Here is a 25,837-nt window from a genome sequence, read left to right as displayed (position 1 = left end):
GGGGTGTGCCCCCTCAGAAGTTGAAGATTTTTTTTTTTAAATTGATGGATAGATAGCTTGATTTGGGACATCATTTGTGCCAAATTAAAAAGAAAACAGTCTTAATTTCAACTAACAGGAACAAGAACCGCAAGGGGGGGGGGGGGGGTAGATGAATTTGTCGTTTCCATCGGAACAATCAGCCATAAGGTTTGGAAGATACAAGGGATTAATTTGATTTTTTTTCAGTTGGTGAAAGGATCTTCATCGTAAACCAATGTTTGAACTTCCGGTAATGTGAATGTAATATTAATGACGCTTCTATTAATAAAATCTGATAGCCTGATTTGGCTTGATTTTTCTCAATATAGAGAGAAAGAGAGAAAGAAGAAGAAAAAAAAGAAGATTTTAACCCCAAATCATGGGGAGGGGGGGGGGGACATTTTACCACCCGAAAATTCGTGGGGGGACGTGTCCCCCCCCCCCCCCAGGATTGACGCCCATGCATGTACATAACATTCGTGTGCTATACTACGGTTCATAACATTCATAAGCAGGATTAGTGTGCTCATAAACCGACCCTATTGGATTCTTAGGTGCGCTACGATTACAAAGCACACCAACAATAATGGAAACAGCGATAACGATGAAGAATGCGGCGCAGGAAAATGAAATGACAACCCATATTGGAAGTGCTACTCCAGGTGATTGTGTGGATGGTGGTTCCGATGTCGAGTTCAGAATGGTAGTCGGCATGGTAGTCGGGGGTAGGGAACGTCTTGAGACAGATACGATGTTCGATAAAGGACCTGCGTTGCCAGCCTCATCCCAGGCTCTTATCATGAATGAAAAGATAGCGTCTGAGTCCTGACCAGGCAGAAGAATAGTGATGGACTCGAGAGTACCAGATGAAGCGACTCGGGAGAGGTTACCAAGTATGAGATCGGTATCGTTAACAGCAGCAGCGGAGGTAAAGTTGGTTCGGATTTGGGTGAAGTTATCTGAGAAACGGAGCTCGTAGTAGGCAGCTAGAGTGAAGAGATGGATGGGGGGATCACAGCACATGTCAAAATGTAAACAAAAACTTTTCTTAATTTAAGACAGATTCTTTATTAAACTATATGCTCTATCATAATTGCTATCTACATCAATGTAAAGGTGAACTACAATGCTTCACTTATACAGTGTGAGTCAAACAAGAGTTTACACCTAGATAACTAATTATTTAAACAAATAACTTATGAACAGTAAATTATTATACATCTTATGAAAGAGTATTTTTTATCCCAAATCATTTGGTATCATAATTGCATGAACAGGAGACATTAAAGAGAGTGCAAAAATCGACTTGCGCCAAAGTGATGCCTATGTGATGTTTGAATAAAATAATTGGGATTTTGGTATTAATTCGGTCTTTGCGGATCCAAATAACATCCCTAACAAATATAATAATGCCACACATATCACAACCCACACAAAGTCACACACACACACACACAGACAAAATTCTGTGCACTCACACACTCAAATATCGAAATAAAAAACAGTGTCTACATACGTGTTTATGCCTCGGTCACACTAACGAGACCGACACCAGACCGAATACAGACCGGACAAAAGATTACATTATCCCGAAAGGTAAACACTTGGTCGGTTTGGAGTCGTGTTGGAGTCGGTTTGGCAGAGTGACTGTAGCATAACACAATAATAATTCAGAACAAAACTTCAAAAGTGCTTCATGTGTGGTATGTATTAAACATCATGATGCTAATAACAATAAGGTACATTTATATAGCGCAGCTACCATATGAATTTAATCTACTGCGCCTAAAACAAAGTATCATATTATGATGCCGACTGTATAGCTTAGCCGCCATAATAAGGTGCTAAAGCTTAAAGGAAATATCTTCCTATCGGGTACCCATTTACTTCACATCGGTGGAAAGTGAAAGATGTAGATTAGTGTCTTAATGAACAATTCTGTAAAATCGCAAATTTCCCAATTTAATATCGAAATGCAATTTGAATTCAATCATAATGCCATAATGAAAGTTTGGTGCATTAACATCACAATGAATTGTTTCTCCCAAAGTACTCGGTCAGTCTGCATCCTGTGCTATGTGAGTGTATATGTGTATGTCTGGTCCTTGTGTGTGTTCGTGTGTATGTGTGTGTGTGTGTGTGTGTGTGTGACTTTGCTTCTGAAAAAAGCAAATGCAATGCATCTAATTTGATACATTCAATTCATTCTCTCACTTTAAAAAATTTGCGCAAGTCGATTTTTGCACCCTCACAAACAATGCCTCCTGTTCTTCATTCAAGCGTGAAAACATACCGCACAAAAATAATACCAAACGATTTGGGATAAAACACTCTTTCAATACATATATCATAACCTTTCGTGCATAGCTGACTTTTAACATAAATGACAATTGTCTGAGTGTAAACTTTTTTTTGACTCACACGATATATGATTAAGTGCAAACAGAGAAAAAAGTCCAAAAGAATTGTAAAATAAAGCATTGTTCATCCCTATAACTCGTTGTATGTAACATAACATGAGTAATGAACAAGATTGGTTAACTATAATAATGCAAGACAGTATACACCTGTAGGTAAATTTGACATTACGAGGACCTGACTTTATCCTAATATCCTTGCTCATTGGAAACATCGGCAAATGTTGGCACATGTACTGACGCCCCTCCACTTTCTACCAGCTATGTTCCTGCTGATCAAGATAGGGGTATTTTACCTGTTCCTTGGTCTAAGTCATCCCCTACAGCTGACCATGTCAACGTCACATTTCTATTCTCATCGTATGTTCTCTCTCTGCTAGTGATATCAGTGATCTTAGATGGTGCGAGGATGTCAAAAATCAGATCAGGAGAGTAGTTTTCTACTTGAAAGACGCCCGCTGTAGTCGTTCGCTGGAACCGTAGAGACGGGACAGGAGTGGTCAGAGTTCCCGTATCTCGTTTAGATCGCAGCGCACCTGGAACAAGAATAACAACAAAGAGCAAAGAATTGACAAATTTGATTGTAGATGTTTACAAATTTTTAAGGTAATTAAATTTTTTCTTGCAAGAAATATTTACAGATTTACAATTTTTCCTCAACTGAATGTTGTGCAAACATACAGGTCTATTTTAATGATATACAACTGCATGTCTCTTAATTCCCTCCAGATGGTATTTGCTTTCTTCAAGAGGATGAACATTCGAACTTTGCTTTTGACGACCCCTTTCTGTGTACCGATTGCAATTTATATCAACGCTGGTAATGATAATCTCTGTAAATCTGTAGATCTTCGTATCGGGTACCCATTTACTTCACATCGGTGGAGAGTGACAGATGTAGATTAGTGTCTTTCCAAAGGAAAATAGTGCCACGACGGGACTTGAACCGCGAACCATGAGATCCACAGTCCGGTGATGTATCTACTAGACCACGACACCTATACCTTCAATCCATATTACAATAAACATCCAAACTGTCCATATTTAAACATACTTTACACCCTGTCTAAAGTCTAAATGCAGTCCAATCAGTTTATTAGGACCACTGCCATGAGGAGGAGGGGGGGGGGCAGAAATGTGGCCACTGCTGACAGGTGGCCATTTAATGTTCTGCAGACGCTACAAGTAATAGACGAGGAGCCAATAATGAAGATGGCCACTTGAAACAGGTGGTCTTGGAAGATAGATGACCGCTACAACTATGGAAGGTACATGAATATGACACAACTCACTTTCTGACGAATTGGCGGTGTATCCGTTTACATCTACCTTGACGCCATATCGTCCATTCGATGAGAAATCAAGGAAATAAGCCGAGTAAATACCATCACCTGCGATCAAATCAGCTCCTGAATAAAGTACACAAAAGAAAAATACATCGCTGAATTAGATTATGTCACGTATTAATACACATGCTTTTCTTTTTCGAACCTAAATAGGTTGATATAAGACCACATCCCCCTCACACACACGCACACGTTCATTCCTCTTCTAAGGGGAGGTCATGTTTTAATCACTGATTCTACCTCTCCCCCTCTCTCTCTTTCTCCTTATATTCTCTCTCTTTTTCTCTATCTCCTATCCCCTTCCCTCTCTATCCCTATCTCTTCCCCTTAGTTGAGTTCTGTTTTCAGCCCACAAATGCCTTCAAAGTGCATGGTTATTGCTATTATTCTTATCTATGACATTTCTAGTGCCCTTTTAAAACCTAAAATGGCTATGAAGGTAATTTTAGACCCCAAAATGTGTGAAATTTAGCCAATTTGATCATACAAATGCAGCTCCAATTTCAGGAAAAATACGGTGACCATTAATTAATTATTTAATTGAAAATAACAATACATGGGCCGGCTGGTTGTGCGTAATATGACCAACACGAAAATGTCAACAAAAAATTGGCTGAAAAACGACTTAAAAGGCGCTATTTCGTTTTTTCAACGGCTTTTTCAAATTATCTAATATTTGTGGTGGTACATAAGTATTAGAAATCGTTATATTTATGGATATTTCAGCTGCCTCTGAACCGATTTTGATCAAACAAAGATGATTTCGTGATTTAAATCTTTCAAATCTGACACTCAGTTTTTCATTATCTCACAAAAGATTATTTTGTGTAGCACCCTCTGCAACAGAACTCAACTATCCCTTAAATGGTATGTTTAATAATCATTCACTCAAAATTTATATCATTTTCGTAACATTTCTTTTTATAGAAAAACAGATGTTTTGATTTTGGATTCATCTCAATGGTTTCTGATAAATCAGAGCTTTTCTTAAAAGTAGATAACCAAACGTATATTTTATTCAAAATCATAACTTTAGTTTGCTTCTAACATCTTGTATTGTTTCTTACTAACCTAGTCCGTTATCAAGTAGCGAGATGGTTGTCACATCCCCTGTTGTCGAGCTGACTACTTCAGCAATCACTGTAGCGTCGATGACGGGTACGTAGTTGATATGGACATATGCATAGACCTCTAACAGGGGAGCAGTGGTGTAGTATACTATCTGGTAGAAGTGGATAAAAGGTTAACAGATTAAACGTTAAACTTTGGCACAATCACAACCTTGTGCATGTAATATAATAGATTCTAGATGCCGCATGAATACATGATTATGTTGATATGGTACAACGGTTTACATAGATCACTAGTTCTAGATGTGACACTGTGATTTTTGCTTTTAACTCAAGAGAATATTGTACACTGCGAAAGAGTATAATGAGCAAAATGGCGGCTCCCTCTTCAATATGCATCTGGATGCCTGTGCAATTATATCCTATTATGTCTTATGGGAATGAAAAAAAAAACACAAACGGGATAGAGAGAAAGAGAGGGGGAGGAAAGAGAAAGAGAAGGGTATTTATAGGGAGGGATAATGGTAAACGAAGAGGGTAGGGAAAGAGAGGGGGAAAAGAGGGGGACAAGAGAGAGAAAGAGAGACAGAGACAGAGACAGAGACAGAGACAGAGAGAGAGAGAGAGCGGCACAAAGAACAGGAAACTGAATGAGGGAATGAGATGGAAAGAAGAAATGATTGGGAACAAGATTTGTAACGTACCGATGTCCCTAAGAAGCTATTTACAACTGGAGGGTAAACACCGTCAGAACGAGGTTTAGAAATCACGTCCACACTAACGGATTCCATGTGAGGGTTGCCGTCGTTATTGATTTCAATGCTCCATACACCTGCCTAAATTAGATTTGAACAAAGGTCACAAATTAAATTTAAACTTATTTTTATATTTAAAAAAAAAAGAAGAAAATCGGCATTGTACAGAATACGATAAATAATATTACGTTAGTGGATGAAAACAATAGGCCTTATCATCGGATAAGGATAGGATAGTGACGTTTTTCCTGTCTGAACTCGTACAAATATCATTTAATTTAGTCAATAATCATTCCCGAAAATTCTGGCCGCTCGTTGCTGCCAAGCTTTAATTTCAAACTGTTTTCAACTCAATGTTTTGTTCGCACTGAATTTTTTCCTTTTTTTACAGATTGAATTTAGTGTCTTCCAAGCTTTAATTTTAAAACGTTTTCCACCCAATTTTTTTTTCACATTGAATTTGTCCTATTTAAAAAAAAGATGAAAATTAGTGTTTGTTTCTTTTCAAATCCGATATGGTTTATCTTCATTAAAATTGTTTCAAGTTTAATCGAAATTTGTTTAAATACATGTACATTCGCGGCGCTCTTGAACATTTTGCCATTCAATGATTTAAAGTCATAAAACAAACGATACTCACAAGAGCACAAGAGACCAACCGCTATTTTTAACCGTAAGTCAGGAGCAGGCGCGTACACAGGGGGGGGGGGGTGTTTGGGGGGTTAACCCCCCCTTTGGTATTTTTATGTGTGTAAACCCCCCCCCCCCCCCCCTTTGGATTTTTTTTTTTTTAATTATTAAAAAAAAAAAAAAAAAAATCCCCCATGGCTGACCTAAAAAGGTGAACTTACCCCCCCCCCCCCGTGGAGCGAAATGTCAAATTTGCAAATTTCGAGACCTTTTTTTACCCCCCCCCCCCGCTTATTCAGAGGTCGGCTGAATCGTTGCGATTTTTGGGGGGACAAAAAAAAAAAGGGTCCTCTTACCCCCCCCCCCCCCCCCCCCCCTCCTCCCGCTTATTCAGCGGCTGGCTGAGTCGTTGCGAAATTTTCGGCCCGATTTATAAATGTTAACCCCCCCCCCCCCCCCCCTTGAAAAAATCCTGCGTACGCGCCTGGTCAGGAGAGGTATCATCATGAATTAACTAACAATTTAACTAAGTTACTATACCTCTGCATCTATGATGGTGACGGTAATAATTTTAGAGCTGATATCAGTCTCATATCTTGCATCAGTACTGTCTATAACGGTACCATCTGGTCCTCTGACTGTGACAGTGATGATGTCGTTGGCCGTCCATGTAATTGTTATGACAGTATCCAGTCCTAGAGAATCATCAATGACGATATCGGTAGTCTTGGTAGTGCCAGGGTCTAATGTGATCGTTGAACTCTGAACCTGCAAAAAGTGTAACGTGGATGGATGGTATACTAGTAAAAAAATTACAGGAATCTTATTTTTTAGCCCCATCAAGAGTCAATAAGTCATTCCTATTACATTAGAAAAAAACTCATATAAAAGATATCCATGTTTTTATGGCCCAAACAACGACATGTCGTCATGTATGCGGTATACCATTCCTAGTAATTACTGCATATATAAAGGTGGACAGAATGTTTATGCCCGTCACACACGCGGGTCATGTGCTAATAAGGCCCAGTCACACATAGGGGACGCATGGGGGACGCACGGCCAGCGCATTGAAAATTTTCAATTTTGGCGAGTGCGTTGTCGTTTGCTGGGTGTGCGTCATCCTTCGTTACTCGTTCGTCGAGTGCGCTGGACCAACGATGGACCAACGCCCTGCATTCGTCGTCATTCGCTGTGTGCGCCGTTGTGTGCGTCGGGATTTTTTGAGCATGCTCAAAAATCTCCGCGGAGCTCGACGCATGAATGTAAAAGCCAAAAGTACGCTAGGCATACGCGGAGCGCGCTAGAACAAAGCCAGACATACGCGGAGCACACGCTCTGTATACGCCCAGCGCGCTAGCAACACGATATGCATTCGGTGTCAGCTCGCTAGCTTCTCCCAAATCCTGAAAAAAGTCGGGCTCACGACTTTTTTTTCCGATTTTCAATGCGCTGACCGTGCGTCGTATATGTGTGACCGGGCCTTTATATAGGGCTGCGTCAACGTCTAGCGCGTTGCCTTTTAATGCAGCATGTAATATGTACAGAGTAGAAATTGAATGATGTAGAAGTAATACAAACGTTGCGTTTGATTGGCATAGGTAATAACGCAAACGAATGACGTATGGCTGCGTTAGCAGCTGGCGCTGTCTTAATTGAAGCGCCAAAAGAGCATACTATCGGGTAAATGCAAAACGAACAGAGCAATATTAAGTTGATAAGTTGAATTACTGGTGTACATGCCCCATACCCTTTAACCTTATCTGAATGACGCCTCAGGTACTTCAAGCAGCTACCTCTCTCTCTGTCTCTCTTTCTCTCTCTGCATACATTTTACGAATTATTCCGTGACATTATTATCTAATATTGAATTTAATTGAATTTAATCACTGATTCATCTGTGATAACATAAATGATTCTTCCATTGGTTTAAGAATAACAAAGGACAAGTCACAATTGAATTATACGTGACAACAAAATGTAGTTTAAAAAAAATAATAATATAGGCCTACATTTTGTAAACGAAATTTAAAAAACAGAAGAACATTCAAGTGAGGTTGTAAGGTTTAATCTGTTCTTATTCGAGCATTATACTGACCTGTATTGGTGCAGAAGTCGCAACACTCTGTGGACTTTGCGCTATGATTGACACAAAGGCGGATATGACGCATTGTGAGCTCCCTCCGTCAGCACACGTTGCCGATCTACCGCCTGTCATCTGGGCTAGCTCTTCCAACTGGGTGTCGGCTCCGTAAAAGGCGATTGAATGCACAGTAACACCTGAACTTTCGATGTCATCCAGAGTGTCAGCTACTAGAGTTATGTCTTCATAAATATTCTCCTGTCCGTCGCTGAGAAGAATGAGATACACACCTCGGGAATCCAATCCGTTGTATTGGGCAACCTTTGAAAATGCATTGAAAAGTATTCGTATGACCAAATATTGCAAATGATCTTTGCTTGTATTTAATTTCGATAAAGGGCTCTACTCCTTTTGTAATGAAGGATGGCTACGTCATGGACGACAACGAATGGAATAGGGTTATACAGGGTAACATTTTGGGTTATACAGGGTAACATGTTGGGTTATACAGGGTAACAGGTTGGGTTATACAGGGTAACAGGTTGGGTTATACAGGGTAACAGGTTGGGTTATACAGGGTAACAGGTTGGGTTATACAGGGTAACAGATTGGGTTATACAGGGTAACAGGTTGGGTTATACAGGGTAACAGGTTGGGTTATACAGGGTAACAGATTGGGTTACACAGGGTAACAGGTTGGGTTATACAGGGTAACAGGTTGGGTTATACAGGGTAACAGGTTGGGTTAAACAGGATAACAGGTTGGCCCCAAAGAGCACAACACCCGAGATTTAATTTTTCAACGACAGATCTCAGGTTTGCCACAATCGACTAATGAAATGCCCAATTTGAGACGTGCACAAATTTAGTCATCTCATCCGTCAACTTTTGCCATCTTCTTTTTCATGTTTTTTCTGCCCATATACAAATGATCTTATAAAAATGGTTAGATTGCCCTTAAAGTACATTATTTTGCTTCTAACATCTTGTACTGTTTCTTTCTAACCTAGTCCGTTTTCAAGAAGCATGGTGGTTGTCGGGAATAGTGATTTCCCTTCCAAAATATATCGATTACCTCCCCTTACTTTCATCAATTTCACACAAGTTATTCCATTACACATTTCCCTAAGGTATACATCACAATAGTACTATAGTTTCTTACCTCGATAGCTGTCAAAATGCCGCAGCCAATACACGTATTGTTTTCGGCAACCGTTGGAAGTAGAGACGCCAAGTTTTTCCTTGATATGACACTGCTGAGTTCAATCATGTTAGAATTCACTTTGGATACGGAATTGAACTCGACAATGGCCACGTAACTATTATTAGGTACTATACTCTGGATGAAGTTCTTGGCCCCTCTGATCATCTTGTTAAAACGGGGCCCCTATTTAGAAAGCAGAGGAACAGGCACCGTTGTGATACAGTAGAGGCAGCAAATGAATAGAACACTATCTACTCATAAATTGAGAGACAATGACGACGGTTTCAAGAGGAAGAACATGAATAATAAAGACACGATATTACAAGACAATTATAACTACAACTGATGGTATTACAATATTTACAACTGACAAATAGTTACTTGGAAACAATATAAAATAATTATGTAAATATGGACATAGCATCGTGTTTTGAAGTATTATAAGAGTAAGTTGGTAATATGATATGACCCTCTGTTACAAGTAGTTGCAAAAGCAAAATCTTTGAATATATTCATTGATTGCAATCAAACATAGTTTAAAAGTATAAATTTCATTTTATATATTGTTTCAACCAACTGATGAACTTAAAGATAAGGTTGAGTTCTGGTGTGAGTTCTGATGTGGAATCGATCAGAAAAAGTTGATCATGTACCTTATAAGTATTGGTGTGTACTGCAAGGTTCTGGAATCATCAAAATGATAAGAAATTTTGCCCAGTCTTAATAAAGTAACAATCATTGTACACAGAAAGATGTATGTGGGACTACACAAACATGTGGCATAAAATTCGGCCCTCATTTTTAAGCTATTAACTGTCATATTTAGAATATGGAAGCATTTGAAGAGTAATACTTTTCAGGGAATATTTTGTTTATCTATTGTTCTTCCAACAATGATAACGCTCACAAATAACGTTTGACCTTCTCCAGAACTCAACCAAGTCCACTTCACTGAAGAGTTGAGCTAATTGGATAGCAACAAAAATATCTCATAAAAAAAATGATGCTCGGACTTTTTTTTTTTTTTTTTTTTTTTTTTTAATGAGCAGAAAATAAGTAAAAGGGAACCAAAACCTTCATACTAAGTTACTTTTATTGTAAAGTTTAAGATATTTGAAAAATATCAGTGAAAATTTGAACAAAATCGGACAAGGAATAAAGAAGTTAGAGCTTTTTGAAATGACTAGTCATTAGAGGGCGGTATTCAATTTGATGACATCATCTGTGGACAACTCTCCATGCCTTTTGAAAATCAAATTTCATGTTTTTCCTTCTTTCTTGTGATTGAGATAATCTACTCCCCTGAAAGCAAGATATATAATGCAAAGTGATATTCTACTTCACATGTTATGAAGTCGGATCAAGAACACAAATAAATACGAAGAAAACGAAAAAATTGTGAAATGTTATGTACAAAATTGCTTCAATCGCCTACGTATTATCAAAGTGCCCAGTTTGTATGATTTCGGTTTCGTATATAGGGGGGGGGGGGGGGGCGACATTCAATTTTAAATGTCTGATTGCAGTCACATATGTAGTTAAGGGAAATACAAGACTTTCCGAAGTAGGCCTGGCCCTGCCCTGGCCTTTTTCTTACTGTAAACGGGATTTTAGAGCCATATTGGTTGGGATGGTTTGGCCAACCCGGTTCGAGTTGGGCACAATATGGCGAATACTAATTTGTTTGGTAAGCAAACATGTACGCCATGTTGTGATCAAGTGAGACTAATTTGGCCAAACTCTGCGTATAGATGGTTGTGAGGAGCACAATTGTTTTGTACCCATCGTTTCTTTCATACATGTATATATATATATATATATATATATATATATATATATATATATATATATATATAAATATATATATATATGCAAAATGACACTGGTCTAAAGAGATGTACACTTACATCCATGGAAAAACTGGTATCTAAAACAAGAACAATCCTCAGAGATCCGGCCGGCTGCACGACAATAAAGTTTGGTGATGTGTCGGTATCCTCTGGCAAGGAAGGACTGTTTCCATTCATGAAATCAGTCGATTTCCGCATCAGCTGCCAAACGCTTTGATAGTCGCACTTCTTATTCTGTAGGTTAGGAGCCATGTAATTATGATACCCCACATTTCCTGGATCGTCGTGGCAGAACATGTCAATCTGTGCATTCAGAAAAATTAAAAAATAAGTGGAACAATTTCATAATAAAACCCTCAAAAAGTATGAAAACTCAAGTTTGATTAATAATATCATATCAATACCATATTTGTTACGATTTTGCAGCCATAGAATGATCTCAAATTCACTGGTAATCATTGGTATTATTTGCGACTTTTTCCTTTTCAAAAGGTGAGTGACCTTGCCCCTTATTGTGATGTAAAGCAAATTCCATGTCATAAAAAAATCGTAACAACTAGAGTATCATTTTAAAAAGGAATAACAACATCTTCTAATGATACTCAACATAATGCTAGATATACATGTACCATACATGTACAAACGATGTGTTCGTACGAATCTCCCTGTTTTTCCATTGTCTTCCCGAATTTCCATTGTCTGAAAATCGTTCGTACGGCGTTCGTAGCAGTTCGTAATGGCATTTGTGACCGAGGCTATAACAAGAGAGATATTATCAATCAAACTTGGCTTTACAAAAGTTTTACAATGGGTTTAATATTATTGTCCATAATCAAAAAAAGTCATCCAGTTTACAGCTGGTTAGACGGCATTATGCAAATAATTTCTATGAACTTTGTAAAGGACAATCTTAGCATTTATCATGACGGCTATCCCTGGAAAATACCCAGACCATGACACTCATGGACAATGACCCATGGAATAGTAACCCCTAGACCGGTATCCCCTAGACAAAAAACCTGCACCCTGGACAATCAGCTCCCGGACAAGTACTTGAATAACAAAGTGCCAAGTGTAATAAATAAAACACTTTCGTAGTTTGAGAACATTGGAGTGACGATTATGTTCAGAGGGTCCCCCCTCTCCTATCTTCCCTAAACAGATTTCGACAAATTTCAAAAGAGTCGTGATTCTAGGACAATTACCCCCTGGGCAATCATCCCCCGGAAAATTACCCCCCCCCCGAGGACAACTACCCCTAAGGACAATTACCCCCCCCCCCGAGGACAACTATACCCACCAAGGACAATTACCCCCGAGGTCAGCTTAGAAAGGACATATTAGATCCCGTGCATGGACCCATATTCATTAAAAACTATAGCACATTATCTTCCTCATTAGTACACATTTCCCTTTGATGATAATTTAGGCAACGCCAGTGCGGTTGCTGATCTCAAAGAAGGATGTAAGTTTTAGGTATTTGTCCAGCGCTTCTTAAAATGCATAGAAATACATTTCACTAGAGCAGCGTTATTTTAACTTTTTGTTATTCACGGTATACTCTCTTAAGAATTGAAAAGTTTCTCCCAAATCCCAAAGTCTATTTATTTGCATGACTATGGCACTCGTCAAGTGCTATGTACACACGTATGGACACATATGAGAATAAAAAAGGAGAAGACATTTTCAAACTGGTAAAAAATTAGTTTGTAATCAACACACTAGAAACGATTTAAATAATAATAATAATAATTCGTCCTTATATAGCGCATTTCAGGACCGCAGGCCCTCTTATTGCACTTTACAGAGATATATTATTACCCCGGTCATCTGATTCATGCTTACTCACACACAAGGTATGCACATTCTCCGCTCCCTGGGGATCATTCCAGCAAGTCGCCATTTTACAAGCGCCACTTGCTAATCAAACCACATTAACTTTCGCATCCTTCCGGGTACCCATTTAACGCCTGGTCGGAGAGTGGCCAATGTAGATAAATGTCTGTATGCGGCACCTTGCCGCCGAATGTACATGAATAAAAGTGAGATATTCGGTCATGACCTTGATACACGAATATGAGGATATTCGGGCCTCGCGTTGCCCTTATTTATCATGTTTTGAAATGTAATTGAGCGTGGTAACAATGTAATCTCGAAATACAAGATATAATATATATTCGGGCGCCTTGCTGTCAAAATATCGTCAGTGAGCGAGGAAGAAAGACACTATATTATCTCTTAACAATTATTTTCTCATGTAATGTAAATGTAACTAACATTCTCTTGCGGCACCCTGGTTGCAAAAACTGAGCTGGAGTTACAAAATCAAATGAGATGAATTACCAGAGAGCGGATATTTATTTTCTTTTTACATGGCACCGTACATATAACTTGAAGGCAATTTCTATTTCAAAATAATTTACCGTACTAGAAAAAATATTATACTTCAGTATGACAACATAAATATAATATAGATAACGTGAAGAAAACCTTAACCTCAATTTAATTGTTGGTGAGAGAAATAGAGAAATACATCTCATAAAGAGGAAGAAAAACAAAACAATCCCGATGGCGTTTTAAGATGAATATGGGCACTGAGGAGAATTGAAATGGGCACTTTTCGAAGGAAAAGGGTCACCCATGAGATTTTAATAGTATAAGTATAGTATAAGTATGATAATTTATTGTCCTTTGCAGGAAATTTGATTTCCACTGGTTACAGAGTGTTACAATACAGACATATAAATGAAATATGACAGGACAGTGATAAACATACAATGAATGAGATAATATATGAGTAAGCCAAGGTATATATGGTGGTTAAAGAGGTAATATCAGATTCCATTTTACAAAATATGAAGCTAAATTATTTAATATCAATGATTGTTCCATATGAAATCTTTAAATGATAATAAATACATAAATTATTATTTGTATTATTTGTATTATTATTATTATAATTATTATTATTTTTATCGATTACCGTTTTGAGTAGTATAATTTTTTCCGCCATCGTTATTATTGTTTAGTTTATTGATGACACATAGATTGTAAAGTTACTGGCTCAATCGGTAATTGATAGTTGGATGCAATATTCATGACAAATTATGTTTGAAATTTATATTATATTACATTTATATTGATACATTGACATGGTAGGTTCATAGTAATTAAACACGTTTTGCTTTGGAATTGAAAAGATGAATGGAGTCGGGGATATAAGATCTTCGGAAACGTGCACGTTGGGTTCGTGGTGTGCACAGGCGTATTCCAGATCTGTTATAATTGAAATGCTCATTCAATGGGTACGAGGGGTCATGCATTGTTTTACTTTGGAGAGGGCATTTTTCCGATACAAATCTTCTATGGATGTTAGATCGGCTCCTGTGATGTAGAGACATCTATCATAGGTGTCAGAAGTGGCATTTATGACAAGGGTTAAGTGGCCCTGGTTAAAAAATAAAAATAAATGTGTAATAGTAATTTTGTGTTTTCTATTACTGATCACCGCAGATGTATTGAAATAACACGATATCAAGTGCAATTTCGATCCCCTATTTGTACATCCTATAGAAATCATGTTCGGTCTACGTAATACGTCATTGTCATGTCCGCAGATTATTGGTGACGCACAATGCCACAGAAATTTCGTTGGGTTGATTTTTCAAAAGAATTTGTAATCGTTTTCAATGTAAATACTTTTGATGTACATAGTCAGGCGCGTACGCAGAGGGGGGGGGGGGTCGAACCCCCTCAATTTTTTTTAATAAAAAAAAAAAAATTGTGGTAATGGGTGACCAAAAAAAGTTGAACTTACCCCCCCCCCCTCTTCCAACAAATCAAAATGTCGATCGGCCAAATTTCGGGAAGAAAAAAAATGTGCTCTCCCCCCTTTCCCCTCCCCCACGCTTGGCTGAGTCGTTGCGAAATTTTCGGCGCGATTTACAAATTTGAAAACCCGCCCTTCGAAAAAAAATCCTGCGTACGCGCCTGTACATACTACTAAACAGGCTCTTCTGGATAAATATAAGCCACACTGAAATGAAATGATATACATGCAGGCGCGTACATAGGGGGGGGGGGGGGTTTGGGTTGGGGGTTACCCCCCCCCCCCTTTGGTATTTTTCTGTGTGTAAACCCCCCTAAACCCCCTAACCCCCCCCCCCTTGGATTTTTTATTCTTATTCAGCGGCTGGCTGAGTCGTTGCGAAATTTTCGGCCCGATTTATAAATGTTAAACCCCCCCCTTTGAAAAAGATCCTGCGTACGCGCCTGTATACATGTATATAGACACTTTATAGAAGTAAAATAACAGAGTAAAGCGTGAGGTGTATTGTCGTTTTAATCCAGGTACATCGTGTCAAATTTAGTGATAAATTAATTGTGCAACACACAAGTACACTCGCATTAAAGATAAAGTTGAATTCTGGTCATGCAATTGCATTGTGAAAGAAACGATCAGAAAAGGTTGAATATCTAGCATATAAGTATTGTTGTGTACTGCAAGGGTCTGGAATCATCAAAATGATAAGAAATTTGGCCCAGTCTCGGTAAAGTTACAAGCACTGTACACAGAAAGATGTATATGTACTACACAAACATGTGGCATAAAAACCCGTCCCGATTTGTATGCTGTTACATGCCATATTTAAAATATTAAGGCATTTGAAGAGCCATGCTTTTCATGGAACATTTTTTATCTGATGTTTTTCCACACTGGCATGATAACAATGATAATGCTCACAAATTATTTTTCACCTCTATCCAGAACTCAAACTTCTTTTGAAGCTTAGTCTCGATACCATAATTTGGTAGTCGGCCATTCAAAGAATGTATTCCTATACCGATACCCATTTACCTATGCTGAGACAAGTGTTTAATTTAAATAAATGTAGGGATTTGATTCCCGTACTTCTGCTGCAATTAGTGATCTACAATCCTATAATAACGATAAATAAAAATATAATTCTTCAACGTTTTTTTTGCGAGTTTTCGGGCTCAGATTTGGTTTTAGATTTAGTAATAAAAAATCAAATGTACTAAGGGTAATGATCTCATCTAAATAAAGGTTGACCTTAAGGTTCATTCATCCTCTCAGAGATTCCTTATTTATGCAATGCGAATATTTGCCATTATAACTTATTTTGAACTTCCTTTTTCTAAAATCAGTCAACCAACCATATATCTTTGAACATAACTCCAGACGGGGAAGCCCCTCAATTTTTCAGATTTCATCATTCATACCTCTTTAGAATATAATAATAATACAGATCGGTTCTTGTATAGCGCTCATGTTTGTCAGACTTGAAAATCATGGTGCTTTACAATATGCCTATTGATTAATTCTATGGTTTGGCACGTGACTTTAGCATCAATTTGCACAGAGAGAGACAGAGACTGAGAAAATAAAATCAAATGACAATAGAAATGCATGCCCATGCATGCCCATGTATGCCCATGCATGGGCATAAATAAAATATCCTAACGAAACAGTTCATTCATGATGTTTCTTTTATACGCATTAAAGGTGAAATTCAAAGAAAATCACAAATATGTTAACTAATGTATTATTAGAAACTGGTAAGCTAACAGATGGCCATCGTACAAGTTTTAGGTCAACTACATATCGGGTGATTTATAAAAATATAAATACAACCACCTACAAAGCAGCTGGGATATACGAGAGATTCGCCGGGAAAATACCGATGTTTTAATGACGTCCCTATATGGACCAAAATACTGCCCAAGCAGACGACATCCCATAAAGAATGAACATAATTGCAAAGCTATTGTTTGTCAAATTATAATGAGTTTAGTGTATATAAATGTGATGGCATGTCAAACCTTTCAAAAGGGGATATGACCCGATTCTGATAACTAAAATCTTTTGCTTGTAAATAAACAGGATAGGGATTAATTCACAATCAAAGAAACCAGACAAATTGAAAAACCACCGGAATGATATTAAGGACGGCATTCGTTCCTTCTTGAAACGCCGAACACACCGCGGTGTGTGCAGCTTAATATACAATGGCGTCTTATTTTGTTTACAAGCGACAGATTCCTTTATTTTTGTATCGCTGCATTTGTCATCAAAATATAACCCTGCGTGGGGTTTAGAGTGAGGCAATAGATTATACATTTAGCTTGACGGTAGTGAAGTAAGAGAAAGAACTCAAAAGAAGATGAAAAAACAGGCACTGAAAATGTGTGAGATGTCATGGGACATCGTCTGCTTGTGCAAATCATGTCCATACTGTGATCTCACACATCTCAGCAGTGTTTGGAGAGCTCTTCAGGTGATATGCCGGGGCTGCATTCAAGCGTTTTGTAATGTATAGTAATCATTACTTCGAATGCATCATTTGATGTTATTGGTTTAAATGAAACATTTTGCGACTCCATGATTGATGATTCTGAATTGTATATAGATGATTATATTTTATTGCGTAGAGACCGTACGAGACATGGTGGTGGTGTGGCTGTATATATATCCAAGAGGTTCAATTATAAAAGAAGGGATGATTTGATTTCTTCTACTTTAGAATGCCTTTGGTTTGAATTGCATTATCCAAATAAGTCTCCCATCCTGGTTGGAGAGTTTTACAGACCTCCAAATTCTCACGTTGATTTCTTTGAAGAATTAGACGGAAACTTGGACTCTGCTCTCTCGGAAGATATGAGCTGTATTATTTTAGGTGATTTCAATTGTGATTGTATGCCACACCAACTTGATCTGAATGCTGAAAAGTTAATGTTTTATACAAATATGTACGGGTTAAGTCAGCTAATTGATACTGCCACAAGAGTTACAAATACCTCTTCTACTTTAATTGATTTGATATTTGTATCAGACAAGGAACTTTACAATGAATGGGGAATATTTGAAACTAGCATAAGTGATCATTATTTGGTGTATACGGTTCGCGATTTTAGTGCAAAGATCCATAACAAATCCGAATACGCAGAATTTCGCTCGTTTAAAAATCTTGACGAGGAGAAATTTTACAGTGAATTGAGAAGTACTCCTTGGCAGGTCATAAAAGATATAGATAATGTTGATGTTGCGTGGGATATGTGGTTGACTCTATTCAATAATATAATCAACAAGCACATACCAGTATGTAAAAAGCGGATAAGAAAAAAGGCATGTCCATGGATATCTGACGAGATTGTTAAGCTTATGACGGAACGTGATAAAGTTCTCAAAGCTGCTAAAGCTAACAAAAGTGATGATCTTTGGGACACCTACAAATATCTAAAGAATACAGTTATTCATCTCATGAGGAAAAGAAAAAGAGAATATAATGCAGACCAGATCTCGCAAAATCATAACAATAGTAAGCAAATGTGGAGATGTTTGAGAAACCTTGTGCCTAAGTCATTACCTATATCTCCCAATAGCATAAATGTTGATGGTGCTAATGTGTCAGACAATGCAAATATTGCTGAAGCTTTTAATGACTTTTTCATTTCTAATGCTACTAAGATTACAAAGGACCTGCGAAGGAATAAGTCTCAACTGAGAGTAGACGAGGACAATAATATTGGTCCAACTCATTCGCAATTTAATTTGAATTTGATTACTGAGGATTTTGTATTGAAACAGATTGATAATCTGAGTATAGATAAAGCAACTGGTGAAGATCACATCAGCTGTAAACTTTTAAAGATGACGAAGAATGTTATCGCAGAGTCTCTTTGTGATATCATTAACAAATCCCTGTCTACAGGAGTTGTTCCACGTGAATGGAAAAAGGCTCGGGTAGTACCAATATTCAAATCTGGAGATATTTCTTCTTTGAATAATTACCGTCCCATTTCGATATTACCTATCGTGAGTAAAATTATAGAAAGGGCCGTCCACCAACAACTCAGTGAATTCTTGGACGTGAATAAATTATTACACCCTAATCAGTCTGGTTTTAGACCTAAACATTCAACAGCTACTGCCCTTGCAAAACTTGTAAATCAATGGTCGTTGAATATTGATAACAAAGAAATTTCTGGAGTTGCCTTCATAGATCTTCGTAAGGCTTTTGATACTGTTGACCATGAGCTACTTCTACATAAACTAGCTTGTATAGGTTGTAGTAATAGGACTATTTATTGGTTCAAATCATATTTAGGGGATCGACAACAAGTGACCCAATTCAAAGGAGCCAAGTCGCATCCATCAACCATCAAATTAGGTGTGCCACAAGGTTCAATTCTTGGTCCCCTTTTATTTTCAATATATGTTAATAGTCTACCTGAATGTACTCCTGAAGGTATCATAGATATGTATGCTGACGATACGACACTTACCGTCAGTGCAAATGATGCAACTGTTGTGGAAGAAAAATTAACTGTTGCGTTAAACAGAGTCATGGCATGGATTAAGGAAAATCGTCTTGTTCTTAACACTGAAAAAACTTGTGTCATGTTAATAGGCTCTCCTGCTAATCTCAAGAAAATTGAATCTTTCACCATTTCATTAAACGGCAATTTGATCAAAAGAGTTCAATTCACCAAATGCCTAGGACTTTTGATAGATGAAGAATTGAAATGGTCTAAACAAATCGAAAACGTAAGTAAACTTACCCAGAAAAACATTAGCATGATAAAGAGAGCAAAGAGTTTTTTGCCTCAAAAATCCTTAAAGTTACTTTATAACAGTCTAGTGTTGCCACGATTAGATTACTGCTCTGTTGTATGGTCGAACCGATTTCATTCTCATACAACTAAGCTGCAAAAAATTCAAAAGAGGGCCGCAAGAATAATATTGAACAAGACATATGACACACCGTCGGCTGATTTGTTCACAAGTCTTAAATGGATGACACTAGACAAGCGGTTTGAGTTAAGTCGCGTTATGATGATATATAAATGCGTTCATAACTTAGCACCCTCTTACCTTCAGGTAGGCTTAATCAATCCTAATGATGTACATGAGCATCATACAAGGCAAATAGACAGTGGATGTTTACGTGTGCCTAGATTTCACACTGATTGTTATAAGTGTAGCCCAATTGTTTCTTCCATATTTGAATGGAATAAGCTAGATAATTCGTTGAGAACGGCTTCCTCTGTCAATTCATTTAAGAGATTGTTTAAACAAAGTTGTAATTTGTGAATGGCTCAGCCGTACATACACTACGTGCATGTTCTGTAATATTTACATGTCTTATTCACATAATTGCGACTTAATTAATATTTTCCTATTGACATTACTGCTTACTAGGTTAATGATATATGTTAATTTTGCAAACGAGTATTATTTTTGTAACTGTTCTGTATAAATGTTATAAACGATGTAAATATGTTCATTCAGGGCCCCATGGAAGACCACTACTTGCTGGTGAATGGGCTACCCTGTCAAAAGATCAGAAATAAATAAATAAAATAAATAAATGTTTCCAGGCATTAAATTGTGATAACCTTGTCGAATCAAAGTTTCAACTTTGCAATAATGAAATAAAAGTTAGTTTTTAAAATCAATGAATATCTACTTTAAGTCTTACCGAGTGGATGTTGGAAGCAAACATTAACGATGCCCTGGCAGTTTGCCCACTGGCATGGGGCACGAATCTGCAAGAGTCGGGTAAATACCCAGAAGGATCTTGCCGACATTGCCTTTCATTTTCATCAAGGAGATCTCCTAGAACTTTCGAAGAGCATCGTGTTCCTTCGAAGACGCCACCTGTTACGGTGTTCGAGTTTAATTGGTAGTAAGGTTCAGCACCGGTCCCTGGCACGTAATCCTCGTCAAACACGCCCCAACGGAGTTTGGCAAACTGACGGACAATCACTTTACCTTTATCGAACAAATAAAAATCATAAAGTTATATAGTCATAAGGTATATGTTATGAAATTATGCATGGAAATGAATGCTGAGAAATAGTTGCTTAGAATTGTATTTAATGCATATTTCCTGTATTCCACCAATTAAGGGCTAACGAAATGTGAAGATATTCCAAAACGTACAATTTAATAGTTTTAGGCCTCACCTTTTGAACGATTTACAAGAACATTATTTTTATAGTCAAAACAATATAGTTATATTGAAATTGATTGTATTCTTGAAAGTGACTGCATGGCAATATCCTCATTTTCTGCAAAGTAGAGGATCATTTGATAACGATTTTCGGTACATATTCTATTCTAAAAATATAACTGGGTCTGTTAAAGAGTTAGAAGTTTATGATTATGTGGTTTCTACCTTTTTTATACATTTTTATCAAACATTTTCAGGTTAACATTTGACGTTCGGGATTGTAATAATAATAATAATAATAATACATATGATTTATAAGGCGCCAAATCCACTTGACAATCAAATGCTCAAGGCGCAGCTTGTGCAAAATTCCATCATCTCATACCCCTGAACAATTTGAAGGTTGGTGGACTACATTGTAATTTACTAATATTACATAGTGCCTCTCCTCCTCCCCCCCCCCCCCCCCCCCGTCGACCAGATTGTGGGGGCCCTTCGCCTATTCGTTTCTGTCCCTATTACATATGTGTTTGTGCCTATATATAATGAAAGGGAGAAGAAACTAAGTATGTGTCAAACTTGAAGAACAACATTTCGGTGGAACAGTTTGTCTTACCAGAATCTCCAAATTGATTTTCGCGTAAAGCTTGGTCGACGAGGAAAGTCTTGGATAAATGCATGAATCTTCCTTGTTGTCCACATTTGAATGGTTTATCGACAAACGGACGATGATTAGACTGTTGATCAGTAACGAGAACGTTAGCATTCTCATAGGCTTCACGTTGGGCAACTTGATACTCAGAGTTTCTGGACCAAGTTGGCGGGACTAGGATCGTGATAGTCCCAAGGTAGACCCGCAGATTGGTAGCGTTGAAAAGGATAGAAGATCCGGCCCTGAAGATATCCTGTGTTCATAAGACAAAACATCAGTACATTCTGGTTTATCTCGTTATCAAAATATAAAACAACTAGGTTACCATTTAAAATAGTAAGCCATCATTTTGACCACACCCTTAAAACCGAATGAGGTTTATCTCAACGTGTGATCAGTTTGGGTTATAGAATTTATAGAAATAATATTATATTTTGCACTTTATCTTTCAAATTCATTCCGTCAAGCTCGTGTGCCAAGGTTCATTCAAATTCATCGGTAATTGCTGAAAGGTAAACTCGGGCATTCAATTGGCGAATGGGCAGTCGATGTCTTAAAATGTTCATTCGAATTAAGATGAATGCTGTTAATATTTGCCCTTACCTGTTTTCTTTTAATCCGCTGAAAATGCAATGATTTAGCTTTATTTTTGTTCAATTGTCGATATCGGACGCACTTTTCTCATAGAGGGTTATTTGAAAGCTGCACTCCTAAAAATATTGGGCAAAAAATTGCCCAATTTTTACCCAACTTTAGGGAGATTATGTGTCCAACCAACCGTTGGGTAAATTAAAGATTTTGCATAACTTTACCCAGTGTTGGATAAAAAGAAAATACCCAACTTTTAACCAACAAAAATTTACCCAATCATAAATTCACCCAATTCTCACCATAATGTGTAGCATATATTTCAGACAATAGTTGGGCAATTAAGTTGGATAAAATATTATATGCAAAAGGACATTAGTGCCGCGGCGGGACTCGAACGCGGACCTTGTAATCTACGGTCGTGTGACATATCCACTCGACCACAACACCTCTATTATAAGAATACAATCCTATCGTTGTACAACAATGTTGTCTGACTTACGTTTGCCCAGTTACATCTGCCCAATTTATATTGATCATGTCATTTAATAAATACGCTGTCGCTCATAAAGTTGGAATATTTTGGTTTTACCCAAATTTATGGAATTATTTTAAAAATTATTTAAAAATAATAGATCTAAATAATAGTATACATTATCAGGTTTTATTGAATAATAATTAGACAATGTCAGTTTTGCGTGACTGCTAAAGCATGTGTATGCTATTATGCTTATCAACTAGGGTACCTACGCCCTTAAGTCATAAATGACTGTAATGAGGATTAATGCCCCACAAAAGGGCACTAATATAGCACATCGACACGGTTTTGATCCTGGGGCCTCACAATATTGAAGCCATTGCTTTGACACTGAACCATGACTGTACGCAGCGGGGGCTAGGGTAGGGGCAGTTTCCATAAATAAAACAAATAAAAAAGAAAATGCAATAAATTTTCAATAATTTATTGCATTTTACCCCGGTTCCTTACATTACAAAATCCTCTGTGTGACCATGCCTTGAGCCATAATGCATGGCCATCCAGCGGATTTCTTTATGTTGGGGACCGGGGTAAAATGCAATAAATTATTGAAAATTTATTGCATTTTCTGTTTTATATTTTATTTATGGAAACTGCCCCCTACCCTAGCCCCAACTGCGTACAGTCATGGTTCAGTGACAAAGCAATGGCCTCGTAACTGTGAGGCTCCAAGATCAAAACCGTGTCGATGTGCTATATTAGTGCCCTTTTATGGGGCATTAATCATCATTACTGTCATTTATGACTTAAGAGCGTAGGTCCCCTAGTTGATAAGCATAATAGCATACACATGCTTTAGCAGTCACGCAAAACACACATTGGGAAATTATTATTTAATAAAATCTGAGAATGTATACTATTATCTAAATCTATTATTTTTAAATAATTTTTAAAATAATTCCATAAATTTGGGTAAAACCAAAATATTCCAACTTTATGAGCGACAGTGTACATGTAGTTAATGGTTGGAAAACCCCAAATGTTGGACAAAAATGGCCCAACCCTAATTTGCTCAATAACATTTCCCAATTATCTTATCGGTAACTACAAGGTTGGTAGGAAATAGCCCAATTGTTGGACGACATTTGTCCAACATCGATTTGCCAAGTAACACCTACCTAGCCTATTTTTTACCTTTCATGAGGTAACTTCATATAGTAAAATGGTTTGGAAAAAAAAGCCCATTTTATCGGACAAAATTTGCCCAACTTCGATTTACCCAGTAACATCTGCCCAACTTTTTTAACAGTGTGTGTAAATACATGGATATGCAAGGTGCCTCTGTTTTCTTTATTTCTCAGAACTATCGTTAGATGATGCTTCACCCCCCCCCCCCCCAAATAAACAAAAACAAAAACAAACAAATACCGAAAACAAAGAAACAAAGAAACCTAGAAAAGGTGACCTTACCCCCCCCCCCCCCCCCCACGGAACAAAATGTCGATCGGTCAAATTTTGGCACGTACTTTTGTCAGTGTGACTTGGGTACTATATTACTCTTTTCATGAAGTTATTGTGACAATACGGTTTGTTCTTGAAAACGTATATAGCAACCACCAAATAACTTTGAAATCTGTTATTTTCGATTGGTTTCTACTCCGATTAACTGAATAAATGAATAGGGATGGATTTAGGGAGAGGATTTGGTTGATATATCATCGTAACAGTAGGATGTATAACCCCCACCCCCACCCCCGCAGACCTACCCTCTTGACACCCTAAGAAAAAGATTTCTTACCTTTATATTTTGTATGATACTTGAATCTTCTTCGACATCTTTGCTTATAGCGATGAGTATGTTGTTATAAGCTCCATTCTCTAGCTCGATTGGATTACGATCCTGTTGGGCCTTGCAGATCTTGGTTCCCATCAGGCCGACTGAGAAAAAAAGCAGCAAACTGAGGCGTTCGACCAGCATAGCTTAGCAGTCTTCTTACAAAGTTTACCGTCAAAAGCAGAAGTAATCTGATTTACACACAACAATTTAATCACTGTGAGCAATTAATATGGCGATCATTTCTCTATTTTAATCTACAATATCTCAGATGATGATATTTCTTTCGCAGGTCAACACGGAGTATAAGACAAGGTATGTCAAGTTGAATGTTTATAAATTTGCGACAGATATATCTTTGTTAACTCATAGCCTGCCATTAGGCTGCATGCACGCTATTGTTATAGTGCCTTGTGCTCGCTAGCAAGCTACTGCTCCTCTGCTTCTTGCATGATTGCACGCAGATGTAATAGCAGTTATTGTTCATGCCCATTGGACTGTGCCTAGTGCTTCGCACGCGCTATTGACAGTACCATCGCGTTAATCCAATTATCTCGTTATAAATTTGGCACTCGGGGGATTTGTGGCCTGGCACTATAGGGATTAGCCCTGTGGCATGATAAAAGTTAATGCTCTGCGGACCTAACAGTGAACGTGTCCTTATCATCGAAACGGTTTTAATTAATGAGGATAAGTTCCCCCTTAGTTCTTCGTGTGTCGCAATAGCTGATCATTACTTTTGCGTGATCGACACAATAGAAGTTGTAGTCACCCCTCACTACTTCCGTTGTAAGTGTAGGCTGGCACTTAAGCAGTACAGCTTTGTGAATGATTGTTTAAAGGCGCATTTTCAGGTTGGGTAATCACGACATTTCTCCTTTCATATTTCATTTTCTGACTTTTGGTGACGTTTTTAACGTGTACGGTTTATG

General features: G+C 37.7%; 1 protein-coding gene across 1 annotated transcript; it reads right to left on the bottom strand.

Moving 5' to 3' along the window:
* Window positions 1–474: 474 nt before the first annotated feature.
* On the bottom strand, window positions 475–25,264 carry LOC590546 (calcium-activated chloride channel regulator 4A-like). The gene is made up of 12 exons (XM_030979099.1): window positions 24,870–25,264; window positions 21,970–22,258; window positions 20,880–21,172; window positions 11,434–11,679; window positions 9,485–9,709; window positions 8,338–8,643; window positions 6,780–7,007; window positions 5,559–5,690; window positions 4,856–5,006; window positions 3,731–3,847; window positions 2,735–2,974; window positions 475–1,007 (listed from the first exon to the last, which is right to left on the bottom strand). The coding sequence occupies exons 1-12, from the start codon at window positions 25,047–25,049 to the stop codon at window positions 511–513; spliced, it is 2,904 nt and encodes a 967-aa protein (XP_030834959.1). The 5' UTR covers window positions 25,050–25,264; the 3' UTR covers window positions 475–510.
* Window positions 25,265–25,837: the final 573 nt, after the last annotated feature.

Source organism: Strongylocentrotus purpuratus, unplaced genomic scaffold (assembly GCF_000002235.5).
Source record: "Strongylocentrotus purpuratus isolate Spur 01 unplaced genomic scaffold, Spur_5.0 spur5_scaffold_10, whole genome shotgun sequence".
NCBI lineage: Eukaryota > Metazoa > Echinodermata > Echinoidea > Camarodonta > Strongylocentrotidae > Strongylocentrotus > Strongylocentrotus purpuratus.
This window is presented reverse-complemented; position numbering and strand designations above follow the sequence as displayed.

What these genes read in the sequence shown, in the direction of transcription:
- LOC590546 (XM_030979099.1), bottom strand. Translation starts at nt 25,049, where the DNA reads ATGCTGGTCGAACGCCTCAGTTTGCTGCTTTTTTTCTCAGTCGGCCTG. An exon ending in GTATCATACAAAATATAAAG is followed by an intron (nt 22,259 to 24,869) that starts GTAAGAAATCTT and finishes TTATGAACACAG; the next exon opens with GATATCTTCAGGGCCGGATC. An exon ending in GCATTTTGACAGCTATCGAG is followed by an intron (nt 8,644 to 9,484) that starts GTAAGAAACTAT and finishes GCATTTTCAAAG; the next exon opens with GTTGCCCAATACAACGGATT.